Source organism: Eptatretus burgeri, chromosome 12 (assembly GCF_056783735.1).
Source record: "Eptatretus burgeri isolate ZD-2024b chromosome 12, Ebu_testis_v1, whole genome shotgun sequence".
NCBI lineage: Eukaryota > Metazoa > Chordata > Myxini > Myxiniformes > Myxinidae > Eptatretus > Eptatretus burgeri.
The window spans coordinates 49,324,995-49,340,426 of NC_140972.1; the positions used below are offsets into that span (position 1 = coordinate 49,324,995).

Sequence of the window (15,432 nt, forward strand, 5' to 3'; positions counted from 1 at the left end):
GTTTGAATCCCAATTGAAGCAGCATTGGGAGCTTTTACTATGGTTGGAATTACCAATCTGGTGCTGCTATTATGCATATATGTTTGTTTGTCAATAATGAAGTACATGTGTGCTGTGCAGACAGTGCGACGCAAACGATTGGTTCAGTTGCCCCTGGGGAGACAACAATCCCCGCCACTGAGACGCCATGGGATGGAGGATGAGTACAGCATGGGATACGGCGAAGATGAAGACCTCGATAGGCACAGTAATTACAGCGATCGTAGTGCTGGGTGCGTGCGCCACTGAATACCTTGTCTCTGAATTACGTTTTATCTCCACATGACTCAACTCATTGTAGTGCCTGCCACTTTGTGGTTGCCTAGGAACATGGTTTTGTCACTATGGCGGTGAACCTGGCCTTTCGCATGGCCTGGGTGCTCTGTAATGATGCACAATTTACACTTTGAGAGAAAAGGTGAAGTGCTGGGTTGGGGACAGGTGTCTGAAATATCTGACTCCATAAATTATGATGCTTTGTGACATGGATGTGTTGGAAAAAAAATTTGACATCTTTCTTTGTTTCTGATTATTTTTGCTATTATTTTACAGTTGCCTTTGTAACCGCCATTTTCAAATTATTGTCTTGGAAGCCTATTCTGCACAAATAAGTACTGTAATTAAAATCAGAATTGAGATGTTATATATATATATATATATATATATATATATATATATATATATATATATATATATATATATATATATACTGTATCTCATTTGATCATGAAGTAAAACTTGATATAGCAGTTGCTCCCTTTGTAATATGCTCTCCAGCCAGTGTCACACATTGCTGCCAGTGGTTGGTGGGTTTCTCGGTGCCACCAAAAAAATTCCAGGAGATAAATGCATTCATTTCCAATTGTGTATGGCTGATTGCATACATTGAGTGTTGTACATAATTTAGAACCTTCTGTCGCATTCATTATGCTTTGCAGACGTTCTGGTCGAGATGGTCGAAGACCAAGACGAAGGGATGATGGAGGTGGTGAGCGACGTGAGGGCGGTATGGGACGTAGGAGAGAGAGGAGTAGAGGATCCCCAAGTCGGAGCCGAAGTCGTGGACGCAGCGCGTCACTGGGCTCTCTCCGCTCTGTGTCACCAAATCGCCCTCCCCGGCCTCTCAAGGTCATGCTGGTGAAAAGCAAGCCAACAGAAGGCAAGGAAGCTCACTTCCCTATACCATCCTCGTGTCATACCTCACAGGCCGTCAGCTTGGCAGGAGTTTTATAATGTGTTTGCATTTGAATGCGTGACCAACTCGTGTGAAATTGATATCCAGTGACTAAACCTTCTGTTCTTTGCCCCTCACAATCAGGCTATGGATTGCGTCTCGGCAGTCACATTTATGTTAAGGATATTGGTGGTGATGGGCTTGCTGCACGAGATGGCAGCATCCAGGAGGGTGACATCGTTTTAAAGGTGCTTCAAAAAGCTGCAACGCCCATAAATGTCTAATTTCTGCTGGCTTTGCTGTCTCCCCGTCTCCCCGTCTCCCCGTCTCCCCGTCTCCCCGTCTCCGTCTTGTCGCATTTACATTGTTCTGAATGGTTATTGGTTTTTATAACCATTGTCTTGGGTCGCTCACCTGCATTTGATTTTTCATTTATTTATTTATTTTTTCATGTATTTTTTTTTTCATTTACGGATGCTTTCCTCTGGTTTTTTTTTTTTCTTTTCTTTTTTTCCTGCTGTGTGGGCTTCGATGTCCATTGGCACACAAAATTACTATGCTTCCCCATTCTGGGGTCACTCACCTGCATTTTTTTCATTTATTTATATTTTCATTAATGGATGTTGTCCAACGATTGTGAATTTTTCCTGTGTACCGGCTTCAATGACGCACGCAAAATTTCAGCTTTCTACGTCACCCGGAAAGTACCGATCTTTCTTTATCTTCAGTCAGTGGTTGCTGAGATATATGTATAACTAGCAGGGATACCCGGCGTTGCGGGGCAATATCTGGTCCCTCTTCCCACCCCACCCCTTCCCCTGCCTCCTCTTACCCCACCCTTTGAGGGACAAATTCATCGATTATGGCTGAATTAATGATGCTGTGGATGTTTTTCCTCATTGCCATGTCATGCATCTGAGCGTGTTTCGTTACCAAGTTTCTTGAAGAGTGCTTGCCAAGTGGCTTAAGCACTCAAGCAAGCACTCCATCAGAAACCAGTAATGAGGAATGGCTGGCTTGGCATGTGCTAGCTTGCTGCTTGGTAACAACATGCCACTAGACATCGCAAAAGCATACAGTACATGAGTATTTTCATTGTAATGAAAACGTACCTTGTTCAGACCCACACATCCATCTCCAGACACAAACTCAGTTTTTATATTAGATTAGGTGACGGTGAGACACCTCACACGAAATTGCCATGTTTGCATGATATTTTATACTCTTATTACTTGAAAAATCGAAGATTTTTCAAGTATATTGGTCAGTCGATTTTGTTATTCTGTCTCTCTCTGTCTGTCTGGCTGTCTTTGCACCTACTGGTCACAATTTTAAACCGATCTTCACGAAACTTCACCACATGGTAGAGTTTGTCATAAGGAAGAAGCTTATTGTTTTTAAGGTCAAAAGGTCAACATAGGCCAAAGGTCAACAACTAAGGTGGTATTTCTAAAATCCTCAATTTTCATCTAATTGACTTGAAATTTGATGAGGATTAATATTTCAGGTCACTGAATTCAACCAGCTAATTATTTTTGAGGTCAACATCAGCCAAAAGGTCAACATCAGGCCGTATTTCTAAAATTGTCAATTTTCATCCGATTCACTTGAAATTTGAAGAGGAGTTGCATATTTGGTCATTTAATTCAACAACCAATTATTTTTGAGGTCACATTTGTTTTATGGATTTTGCAAGCATCGTGCTCTGCACAGTGACTTCTTCTTGTCAATCTATTCTTCTTCTTCTCCCTCTCATTTTAACTCGCAAATAAAGTTTCTATCCTCGATCCTTTCATGTCATTTTTCCATGAGTTTTAGTATGTTATAAAATGGCTCCAATTATTAGTGCATTCCTGCTATTGCAGACATCACTGCGTGATGATGTCACGTGTATGGACGACTTTTTTCAGACTTTGCACAGAAGCAAACACAGAATATTTTTGCTTGTAACAGTCATTGCAAATTCTGGTAAGCAAACATTGAGTTATAAGTGACGCATCACTGTCTCGCAGACAGAAAGTAACTGCGTTTGACATCCCACAATTATTATTTCTAGTACGTGCCCGTACATGCATGGCCGTACGTGCAAACAAACAAAAGAAAAACTTTCAAACCGCGAGCCAGAAACAACAACCACACAGGCCATTCCTTCGCTCTCGCGTGCCCGTACGTGCGTGGCCCGGAAGTTCGCATATCGCAGTTACGATTATTCGCAATTTAGTTTTAATGGCCAATTATTCAATTAGCACCAATGTATTTTGCCTTTTCACAATGTCATCGCAAGGAAAAACACAAAGAGAAGAGAAGAGAAAAAAAACAAAAGAAAAAAAAACGTACGTGCAAAAAAAAAAAAACTTTCAAACAAACACACAGGCCGTTCCTTCGCTCTCGTAAACGCCAACTGGATTGGGGCATTGTGTTTATCTATAAATGCGCATAAGAAATCGAGAAATTATGAGAATACATTGTCATCACTATCTGGAAGTGGTGCGTGCCCGTACGGAATGTTCACATGCATTCCACAAATTATCGCTTGCATTGAAGTAACAACTGCTGTGATACTTACACACACAGAGTTAATTAAAATCAAAATTAAAATCAAGTTTACCTCCCTGTCTTTGCTTGCCATGACATTCGCTGCCATTGACCATTGCCACTCCTACGCCACGGTAACTAAGGCACCGATCGCCATCATAACCGGCACGGCACGTGACTTCATCGTCGGCCGGCTGAGCACAGGCCTGCGCACACACGCGACGCAGCAACATGTCCTCTGATTGGTTACTAAATGGCACATCGGCCATGCCTACGCAGCAACGTGTCCTGTCATTGATTTGGTAAATAAATGGCCATAACTTGGGAAGCACTTGTCCGATTAATATCAAACTTTGAAAAGGCACATACTCAGGTCCCCAGCAATATACCTGGAAATTTTCAATTAGATTGGACCAGTGGTTGTCGAGAAACAGCGGTCACACACACACGCGCATACACACGCGCATACACATACACACACACACACACGCGCATACACACACACACACGCGCATACACATACACACACACACGCGCATACACACACACACACACACACGCACACACACACACACACACACGCGCATACACACACACACACACACACACGCGCATACACATACGCACACGCACACACGCGCGTACACGCACACACACACACCCACACGCACACACGCGCATACACACACACACACACACGCAGTCACACACACACACACATACACACACGCAAACACGCGCATACATACACACACACGCGCATACACACACACACACACACATACACACACGCAAACACGCGCATACACACACACGCGCATACACACATGTGCATACACACACACGCATCCACACACACGCATATATACACACACACACACACACACTGCTGGAATTATAGATTATTATTTTTAAAAAGTGAAATATGACTATTTTATTTCCTCTACATAATATGAGAATTAACGTACCTTCATTGGGCGGTGTATATTGGACAGCTGCGCCGATTGCTGTGGACAAAACATGCATTGCCTTGTTTGAGTTGTCATATTTATTTTGATTACATTTTGATGACGTCATAGGTCACATTGTGTGGCAGCCATATTGGAAAAACTTCAGACTCTATCTCTGAAACCGCACCAAGGAAAAAAAATTTAAACTTGACGCACAAGTACTCCAGGGGAATGGGTGTTATTTTTTAATATTATCATTATATTTTGTATTTTTTAAATGATGTCATAGGTTCCTTCTTTATGATGTCATAATTGCTTATGTAGAATGCCACATCCGATCAGTATGAAAATCTTTGAGGGTCATCTAGGAATAAAATGGTACACAGAAAAAAAATTGATGACATCATCGGTGACGTGATTCGACAGCCACATTGTTTTAAAAATAAAAAACCTTCAAAAATCTTCTCTGAAGTAACTGAACAGATCGAAGCGAAACTTTACATGTATGACCACCTGTCCATGAGGAACAAAAGGTTCACACATATGATGTCATCGGTCACATGGTTTGGCAGCCATATTGGATCTACCCTTTAACCGATAAAAATACACTACTCAAAAGAAGTCGTGGCAAGGGTCTGCAATCTCTGATTGCTTTTTTTCTTGTTAAATGATGCTGTCACGTATGCTGAACTCATGACTATTGTCATGCAAGTGTCAGCAAATCAAGTTTGATAACCTCACTTCTCATATGATCTCACCACTTTCACATCATCATCTTTTTTCCAGGCGCCCAACTCCCATGATCATTGGCTTTGCAGTGTTCTCGAATCAGATTACCATTGGAATATGATGTACTGAAATGTTTGATAGAAGTGTAGATCGCTATGTTCAGTGCTCGGTATAAATAGCACTACTGATTGTATAACCAGTAACTAATCATCGGTACTGAACCAAACTAAGAATATAAGTTAATGCGTATTGGCTGTCAATATTGACATGCTTTGGTTATGGCCATACAATTTTGCACTGTTGGAGGGTTTGAGTGTTCTTGGAAGTAGTAATGACTGGAATCTCCAATATAAAAAAAAGACATGGTCTTGGGTTGATGTACCCTCACACAACAGTAGGCATGAGTTTTAATCCTCGCTCCGGGGCATATCCCACATGTTTTAATTGTGAAATTTTAATTCCTATTCCCATCTTCTCATGTTTTTCATGTGGAAGACCCTGATTTTGAATCCCTTTTGGGCCACCCATTCAATGTCATCTCTGTATCTGTCTATTTTTCTTACCAACATTGCTGGTTGCCTTCTGCGAAACTCAAACTCATTCCTTCTGGTGGATGCACCGATTTATTTTGCAGATCAATGGTACGGTGACTGAGAATATGTCGCTGGCAGATGCACGCAAACTCATTGAGAAGTCCAAGGGGAAGCTGCGCTTGGTGGTGCAGAGGGACGAACGAAAGACCCTCACCAACATGCCGGAGCTCGATGACAGCCTTCCTTCGTCGGAGGACTCTGATCGTGATGGTAACAGGACTGTGCTTTTCACACAGCATTGACTTGTGTCATAAAGCATCATGACTGATCCTCCTTAAAGTGAGGAACTGATTTCAATAATGACAAGTTGGAATCGACTTCAAAGGAAGAATGCATGTCCTTTTGTAGTGCCATGTGGAATGTTTTGGCTGCTGGTGCTGCTTCTGTTTTTGATTTTCAGATTCTGTTCCTTCTGCTCACGTCTCCACCCCAACCTAAATATTATGTTCAATCATTTCGCATTGTGGACATCATGTGACTCATTTCCTTTCAATATTTTGAGTTGTATGGGGTAGTGGGAGGGAGAAGGAAGGGGTGGGAGGAGGAGGGGAGGGAGGGGAACCAACACAAACATCTTTATTTTCCTCCTATTCCTCCTACTCTTCCTTTTCTTTCACTTTTTTTTTCCTTTACTATCTTCACTGGTTGCTCCTCCATTTTCTCTTAATCTTTAATTTTTATCGCCAATTCCTTCTCTGCCTCCTCTTTCTTTTCCTTCTTCGTCAAATCAGAAGTTATTTTTCTCATTTATTTTATCACTTCCCGAGTTTGATTTTTCTGACCAATCAACTTTACTCCAGAAATTCAATCAACACCCCAACACCCCCAACATATCTCAGTCCTTGCATGTGCAATAAATACCGATTATTTTTTATTCTAAATATATATTTTTTCTTCTTCTTGAGCTCCTTGTGTTGCACAGTAAAAAGTTTGATTCATTACAGTACTTGTTTTCACTCATCTTGACTCCATCTCATGTTGAACACTCGTTTACACGTGCACTTTTTCATCCCTTTTTGCTTGTGTTTAATTTTCCCCCTTTTTGTTATTTTATTGTTGAAATTTTTTTTCCCCTCTTCTTTTGTTTGTCCTCCAAGTTCAAGTGATCTGAGATTAAAATGGCTGGAGCTCACATGATTTATTATTTGTTCGCTCAAAACTTTAATTTGTTAAGTAGTTATTTAGTGACTCCTCTGTGGTGGTGTGCTCACTTCCAAGTTTGATGAAAAATCAAAAACATCGCCTTTGGTTTCATTTCCTTTTTTTTTTAAATATTGTGGGGACTGATAATAGTCCAAGCATTATATAGCTTGACCTCAAACAAATTGCAACAGAAACTCTCTTAACTGTTTCATACTCAGGAAATGGCATATTAAAAGCCTTAAGTAATATGACAAGGGGAAAATATTGAGAAACATCTTGGATGGAAGCTGATGAAATCAAACACCTTGACTTGCTCATGGAAGTGATTGCTTGCTCTAAATTTCCTTAAGGAAGCTTCATTCCATGTACCACCATATTTGACATGTACCACCTCCGCCCTTTGACATTCCATGTCAAAGGGCGGCGGAGCTCCTTGTGAGCCAACGGCCATCCATATCTAGTGCCCAACTGTGTTTGCGGACGTCCTCCTGCAGTTGGGTTACTTTTTATGAGGAGGTTGGTGGCAGGATTTGCACTCCGGCCACCGTAAAACCCTTCATTCCGCAAAACGCAAAAACGCAAAAAAATCTGAAAACCCACTCCGTGGAGTACCTCCTGTGCAGCTTCCCTTCGCAGGGCAGCTCACCGGATGATGGGATTGGGGCAAAGCCTTCGGGACCCCCAATCATTGATAGGAGGGAAACCACGGGGTAACATCCCTGTGTCAGATTGCGGGAGAGTGTGTCGGAGTGGTGCTGAGGTGTCGTCCACCAGATGGCGGTCTCCTTGGGTTAACCTGAGGCGGTCCTTTCGGGTGGGTGCCGGGAATGTACTATCCCTAAGAGAGGATGATCACCTGTCTCTGTTATCATCTGAGCTCAAGCGTTTGGACATCGGGATTGCAGCTCTCTCTGAGGTTCGGAGACCGGATTGCGGCGAGATAATGGTGGGTGGTTACACCTACTATTGGTCTGGTCGCTCTGATGGTTACCATACCCAAGGAGTTGCTGTAGCTGTGTCCAATAAGCTGACCCCAATGATAAGTGAGGTAGCACCGTTCAACGAGCGTATTATGAGATTAAGGATTCGTCACTCCTTCGGTGTCATTTCCCTGGTCTCGGTTTATGCTCCGACTGAGGCGAGTGATCTCACCGTGAAGGATGCATTCTACGCCACACTCGAGTCTGTGGTTGATCAGTGCCCCAGATGAGATACACTTCTAGTCTTGGGGGATTTCAATGCATCGACTGGAACTGATAAGGGTGGTTATGAGGTGTGTGTTGGTCCCCATGGGTCAGGAACTATGAACTAGAATAGCACTAAGTTCCTTGACTTTGCAAGAAGTCATGGACTTAGGGTGGCCGGTTCATGGTTTCAGCGCCCACAAGCTCATCGCTGGACTTGGTATTCCAACGCTGGCGGTGTGGCAAAGGAGATTGACCATGTCCTCATTGACGGTCGTTGGAGGATGATCCAGAACTGCAGGGTCTACCGGAGTGCTCAGTTCCTCAATACTGACCACAGGCTTGTTGTAGCAACTCTAAAGCTGCACCTTAAATCCTGGAGAATGGTACCATCCCAGCCTAGGCTGGATGTTGGCAAGCTCAGGGATGAGAGAGTAGCTGAGGAGTTTGCGAACAGGCTGAGTGGACACTTGGGGGGTCTGGGTGATTTGGGGGGTCCTGAAGAGTTGTGGATTGCCTTCAAGACCACCGTCCTTGATGTTGCCGGTGGATGTCTTTGAGCTCACCGCAGGGCAAAGAAGAATTTTGTCTCTCAAGGGACACTGGATACCATTGGCCAGAGTCGCAGGGCCAGGCTGAATGGCAGAGCTGAGCTGTTCAGGGAGCTGAGGCATAAAACTGTACGTGCACTGAGGGTGGACAAGGAGGCCTATGTGCGAGGAATCTGTGAGGGGGTAGAGCATCACCTGTGGACAGGTGATTCTCATCCCGCTTACAGGGGAATTCACGCATTACGTTCATCCAAGCCCATCCCTTGGAGCACTGCAGTTCGAGCAGAGAGTGGTAGGCTCTTGACAGAGGAGTCTGAAGTGAAGGCCCGCTGGGCTGGTTACTTTGAGCGGTTGTACCAGGCTGATCCCCCAGCTGTCGAGTTGGACGTCAAGGGTGTTACAATCCCTGTTGCTGACCCTCAAATCAACTGTGGTCCACCTTCGCTTGTGGAAACACGGGCTGCGGTGAACCATTTGAAATGGGGCAAAGCTCCAGGGATCTGTGGCATCCATGCTGAACTTCTCAAGGCTGGTGGAAATGCTGCACTCGTGTCGTTGCATGCAGTTTTGTGCTCTGCCTGGAACACAGGCATCATCCCAACTGACTGGAAGAGGGGCCTTGTTGTCCCTCTCTGGAAAGGGAAGGGTGATCGCCAAGACTGCAACAACTACCGAGGGGTGACGCTACTCTCAGTGCCGGGCAAGGTCTTTGCTCGGATAATTCTTGATAGGTTTCGCCACCATCTGCTTGAGCACCAGCGTCCATTGCAGTCAGGCTTTACACCAAAGAGGTCAACAATTGACCGTATCCTTGCCCTTCTTTTCCTCACCGAACGCAGACGAGAGTTTCGACAGGGTCTGCTTGCAGCCTATGTTGATCTCTGTAAAGCGTTCGATTCAGTGAATCGGGATGTCCTCTGGAGGATTCTTGGTCTTCATGGGGTGCCACCAAAACTGATCGATCTGATGTCTGAACTCTACTCTGGTACTGAGAGTGCTGTGAAGTGTGGTGGTACCATCTCTGACTTATTTCCAGTTGTTACTGGAGTTCGTCAGGGATGTGTACTTGCCCCCACACTTTTCAGCACTTGTATGGACTGGATTTTAGGGAGGATGTCGGAGAGATCAAGCTGTGGTGCATCGTTTGGGAATGTCAAGATCTCGGACCTTGATTTTGCAGACGATGCAGTCATCTTTGCGGAGACTTTAGACATCCTTTTAGGGGCCCTCGAGGTGCTGAATGAGGAGTCGGAACTGCTGGGATTACGGGTTTCTTGGGTCAAAACTAAGATCCAGGCTTTCGGTGACATCTTGGATGCTGCTCTTCTGTCTGTGTCTGTTTGTGGTGAGGATGTTGAGGTCGTGGAGAGATTCACTTACCTTGGCAGTGATATTCATGTCTCTGCTGGCTGCGAGTCAGAGGTCAATAGACGTCTGGGTCGGGGCCTGGGGAGTCATGGATTCACTGGATCATGGGGTGTGGCGCTGCCGGTACCTGTGCGGGAGGATAAAAGTCCGAGTCTTCAGGTCCTTGGTACTTCCAGTCTTGCTCTATGGATGCGAGACTTGGACTCTGACCAAGGATCTTTAGACGGAGACTTAATTCCTTTGGTACCAGGTCTCTTCGGAGAATCCTTGGCTATCGCTGGTCAGATTTTCTGTCCAACGAGCGGTTGCTGAGAGAGACTCGGATGAGATTTGTTACCTGCATAGTCCATGAGCGTCAGTTGCGGCTGTATGGACATGTGGCTCGTTTTCCTGACGCTGATCCTGCTCACCAGATTCTCTCAGCGAGGGAGTCTCATGAGTGGAGGAGGCCAGTGGGCTGACCACGTGCCTCATGGTTGCAGCAGGTTGACCATCATCTCAAGGAAATGGGGATGGGCCTGGCTCTGCCTGGGGGATGGCCAGACGGAGGCCCCTGGAGTACCGGCGGAAAGTGGACGCAGCGACGCGCTGTTCTGGCACATGCTCCATACCTGACCACCATATCCATGTACTGCAACCAGATTAGCAGTCCTTGAAGACTTAATGGATTTGGTTTTGCTCTCAAGAAAGTCACTGATTCTGGTCGACACATTAACCTGACAAACTTCATCTGTCGGCATTGAGTCATGCATCCATCAGCTTCTCATTGAGGACAGGACACCAATTTTGTCCAGGTCAGGGTCTCCACTCACATATGTTACACTCTTCTCATGTGACAGTGTTGTGGCTTCCATGGCTTCCTTTGTTTCCATATCTCTGGGTCCTGTGTCAGCAGAATCTCCATGTTGTCATGATGGAGGCACATTGAAATGTGTTGCACAGCAAAAGGGCATTGAGTGCCGCTTCAATGATGAGATGTGCTCGCATTTCCAGATTGAATGTGTACAACTACATTTGGATGACAATCGACTCCAACAGTTGTAATCCAGATGCAGCCATGAGATTCCCAAGATTCCCAATGCACACGAGGAAACTCATCTCTGTGTGAGCCACTCAGATGCACTATTTCATTCAAATTTCTTCCTATAGGCTCAGTAACAATGATCATCGGAGTGGTCCATCAGAGTGGTTGGTGAAAGGTGATGACTGGTGTGATACCGTGACGGCTTGCATGCACAAACTTCAGTGTTGAGTCGGTGCATGTTGTATCACTGAGATTTATGTTGATCATTGGAAGAAACATCATCGATTATTTCCCAGGGTAGTCACAGTGGTGCACAAATTGCATCATTCCAGACCATGCTCCTTGGTGATCCGAACACGATGCGAGTCATCCAGAGAATATTGAGATGCACTGTCGGGTCATTGGCCTTCATGTTGGACAGGTTTTGATATATCATGACTAAAGTCATCCCGTGACTTTCTTCTCACTGATACTGGATCTTAACTCGTCCCACCATGGATGTGTCACTGGGTGTGGCATTTACCCTGGGATATGGGATAAAATGGGACATGAAGTTGGGTATGTCATTTCCATGGGATAGAATAGCACTTTGTTTGAACTTGTGTACTTCTTGGGAGGAGCAGCTGAAACCATGATGGTGAAGCAAGTCGATGAGGAAGTGATAAATTATGATGCATGATCCAGCTGTCCACTCAGACAGCTGTTATGTCAGCTGAAACAGACAGACAGCTGAAAATTCTTTTCAGTTATGAAGTAAGGAATCGCCACATCATGGCAGGAAAGCCGGGAGGTACAGTCATGTCCAAAAATGTTGACACCCTTGCAATTTTTTGAAATAACACAATTTTCTTCGATCAACTTTTCTCTTGCGGCCACATCCAGGGAGGGCGGCGACAGTACCGTGGGCCTTAAACTTCCTGATAACATTGTGTACAGTGGACACAGGAACATCAATGTCTCTCTAGATGGAATTGTCGCCTTGAGATTGTCCATGCTTGGCTACAATCTTGTGTCTGACCTCCTCAAACAATTCTCGAGTTTCATTTCTTTTCTCCATGCTCATTGCGGTACATACAGACACAAAACAGCAGAATGACTCCTTTTCTCTTTTCAAACTTGTTGAATGAGTGATTTTTATATTGCAGGCACCTGCACCTCACCACAGGTGAGTTCAATTCCAAAATAAAGGAGAATCACCTGCTTGAAATCTAATTATCTCTCATAACTTCTAAAAGGTGCCAATAATATTGTCCGGGCCATTTTAGGATTTCTCTGGAATAAGCTAATATTTAGTAATTTTTTTCAGCTTTTTTTTTTTGTTTTCTTCCACTGCAAACTAAATAAATACATTCGTGGAAACCAAAATATATATAATTTGATTTCAACAATTTTCTGGAACAAATGGTGCATTAATTGAAAAACGTGCAAGGGTGCAAATATTTTTGGCCACGACTCTATGCATGCTCACTCTAAAGCTGGGTCGGGGTTCAAATCCAGGTGGGGGTGGGTGGGGGTGGGTGGATGTGGGATGAGGGAGGGGAATAGGTGAGGCTGGGTGGATGAAGGTGGGAGGAGGGAGGGGTAGGGGTTATGGTGGGAGTCTGGAGGGAGGGTGTGGGGTGGGAGCAGACAGGGGAAGGGATGGGGCAATGCCTGGTACCTTTGTGAGTTAAAAATATAAAGTACAATTTAAAAGTATCATTTGATATTAGCATACAAATTTGCCTCCCTCCTGCCTTTCCCCCCTCAAAAAAATCTTTAAAACTGTTCTGAGTGAGATATATATATATATATATATATATATATATATATATATATATATATATATATATATATATATATATATATATATATATATATATATATATATATATATATATATATATATATATATATATATATATCATGTAAAATAACCTGACTGGTGATTTTGATTGTTTAGTGGGTCAGATCAATGTTTTAATGGGGTGGGACATTTGACCGTTTTTTTTGCTTTTTAAATTTTTATGTTTATTTTTGGCCCCCATCTGAAAATAGGTGTTTGGGTGGGGTAATATTTGACTGATTTTCTGAGCTTATCACTTTCTGGATGACTTTGGCTTTTAATGTCATAGAGGACACTTATCTGAGTATTAAACAGTTGAAAGAGATTCTGTTGCAATTTGTTTGAGGTTGAGCTGATATTTTTCACAAAAGTCCTGGATTTTAAAGGGAAAGTGATGTACATTTGGTATCTTTGTTGTAGTAGTAGTAGTAGTAGTAGTAGTAGTAGTTTTCTCTACCCATTGCATGAGAAGTTTGAATAAAGGACTTGTTTTGGAGTTGTGAAGGAGGCTTGTATTTGCACCTGTGCACAGTGTTGTGGGACCATGCCCCATGAACTTTTATTCGCATGCCATTGGCGCCTGTCGGTCGTGTTTGTTTGGGCTTCAAAACTGTGCCGCTTGGCTACACTTGCAATGTACGAGATGGTATGTGCCTCCTTGTATGCAGACATCTCTGACATCCACTCTCTGCACTCGGATCATTCGAACCAGGATCAGCCACTGGCGGATGATCATTCTCGCTCCCCGCACAGTGCTGGCCAGGGGTCTGGCCTCTCGGACAAGGCAGGTGATCAGCCAGAGGAGACGTGAGTATCTTTTAATTGTTTTGTTTTTCTTTTCTGTGGGTTGAGGGTGGGGTTGGAATCGGTGGGGGCACAGGGGCAGTTACTTTGTAAGGTACTGGTACATCGATTGTGGACAAGACACCTGGCTTGTGCCTTATATGAGCTTGCCAGTTTAACAAATCTTGTGGTATTTGCTGTTGCTGTTGCTTTTCCTCAAACAATCATCTTTTGGAGGTTATTTGGCAAAATAAAGTGTGGAGGGGAATGTGCATTCCTTTCCTGTGACAGTTTTTTTGGGGTTTATTGTTTTTTATTTTTTATTTTTATGCCATATTCACTCCATGGGATATTTTGATATGCTGTAGCACGTAGGCCTAAACAGAGCTCGAGTTGATTGCCAGCGTGAGTTTTTCATGTAACATGTTTGTGCAGAATGCTGTGTTGGCTTCTCTGTGGTTTGTCTGTGGATCTGAACAGGTTTCTGCTTGTGAAAAATGCCAGGCACTTGAGGGAGTTTTTCAAATTATTCTGTTTGGTATGCGAGCGGACATTGTCTCGTTGGTTTTGTTTTGATTTGCAATGTTTTCTTTGCAAGAAGGATTTTTTTTTTTTTGAGAGTGCATTGGTAGGGAGAAAGGAGGTTTGCCAAACAATGGTGAAAAGAAAACAAAATAGTTGCCAGGGTTTACTATGGCTATTGCCAGCAATGATTATTTATTTGGAAGCATGATGTGCATTTTAAGACTGCAGCCGATATCAAAGGGTCTTAACGTTACCGTTGGGAATGGATGTTCTCAAACTTTACTGATTTTTCACCTTGCCTTCAAATTTAATTATACCCCATGCACGTGAAGCGAAAAGTGTGTTTAAGCAATTGGTTCACTTCTGTCTGTCCATCTGTCCGTCGCCATACGTCGGTTTATGATCGAGGAACGGCTCGATTTCAATTTAATGTTATATTTTGAAGGTGAATCGGAAAACGAACCTGAAGTTTCGGAGTACTTTGGCTCTCAATTTGTCCCGATCACACATGCACAGAGAAGGAGTGAAATGAAGAAATTTTACTCTGTTTTCCTGTCTGGTTGTGAAACAAAATTGAAAATCATTCCAAACAGGAAACATTGTTTTTAAGGACCTCATGAAGGGCACAGACAGGCACGAAGAACTAATATGTAACATAGTGGATAAGGTGGTGTAATAGTCCCTGCATCAATGCTGGTAAACTTCCAGAATGAATTTTTAGCTCGCCTGTTTGAAGAACAGAGAGCTATACCGATACCCCCGGCGTGAGCGTCAGCGTCAGCGTGAAAATGTTAAAGTTTTTGGTGCAAGTTATTTCCTTTCTAATGTTTTTATCTTCCACACTATTTTTTACTGATTACAATATACAAATACATATATTGCTTTAAAATTATTTGGATCAGACTTCACTGCAATGCTTTATAAAAAATATTATTAGACTAGTCTTTTAAAAACGATAAATGTATAAACAGGCGTCATCGCTCGCCGCGAGCATTGGGTGGCTTTGACA

At 43.5% G+C, this 15,432-nt stretch overlaps 1 protein-coding gene across 4 annotated transcripts in view; it reads left to right on the forward strand.

Moving 5' to 3' along the window:
* Positions 1-15,432, forward strand: part of TJP1 (tight junction protein 1) — a 141,394-nt gene that overhangs the window by 60,354 nt on the left and 65,608 nt on the right. For all 4 annotated transcript variants that reach the window (XM_085850463.1, XM_085850462.1, XM_085850461.1 and 1 more), the window contains 5 exons: positions 121-272; positions 978-1,198; positions 1,358-1,461; positions 6,062-6,230; positions 13,784-13,922. In XM_085850463.1, the coding sequence (XP_085706589.1) occupies positions 121-272; positions 978-1,198; positions 1,358-1,461; positions 6,062-6,230; positions 13,784-13,922 (785 nt within the window). The remainder of the gene's footprint in view (positions 1-120; positions 273-977; positions 1,199-1,357; positions 1,462-6,061; positions 6,231-13,783; positions 13,923-15,432) is intronic.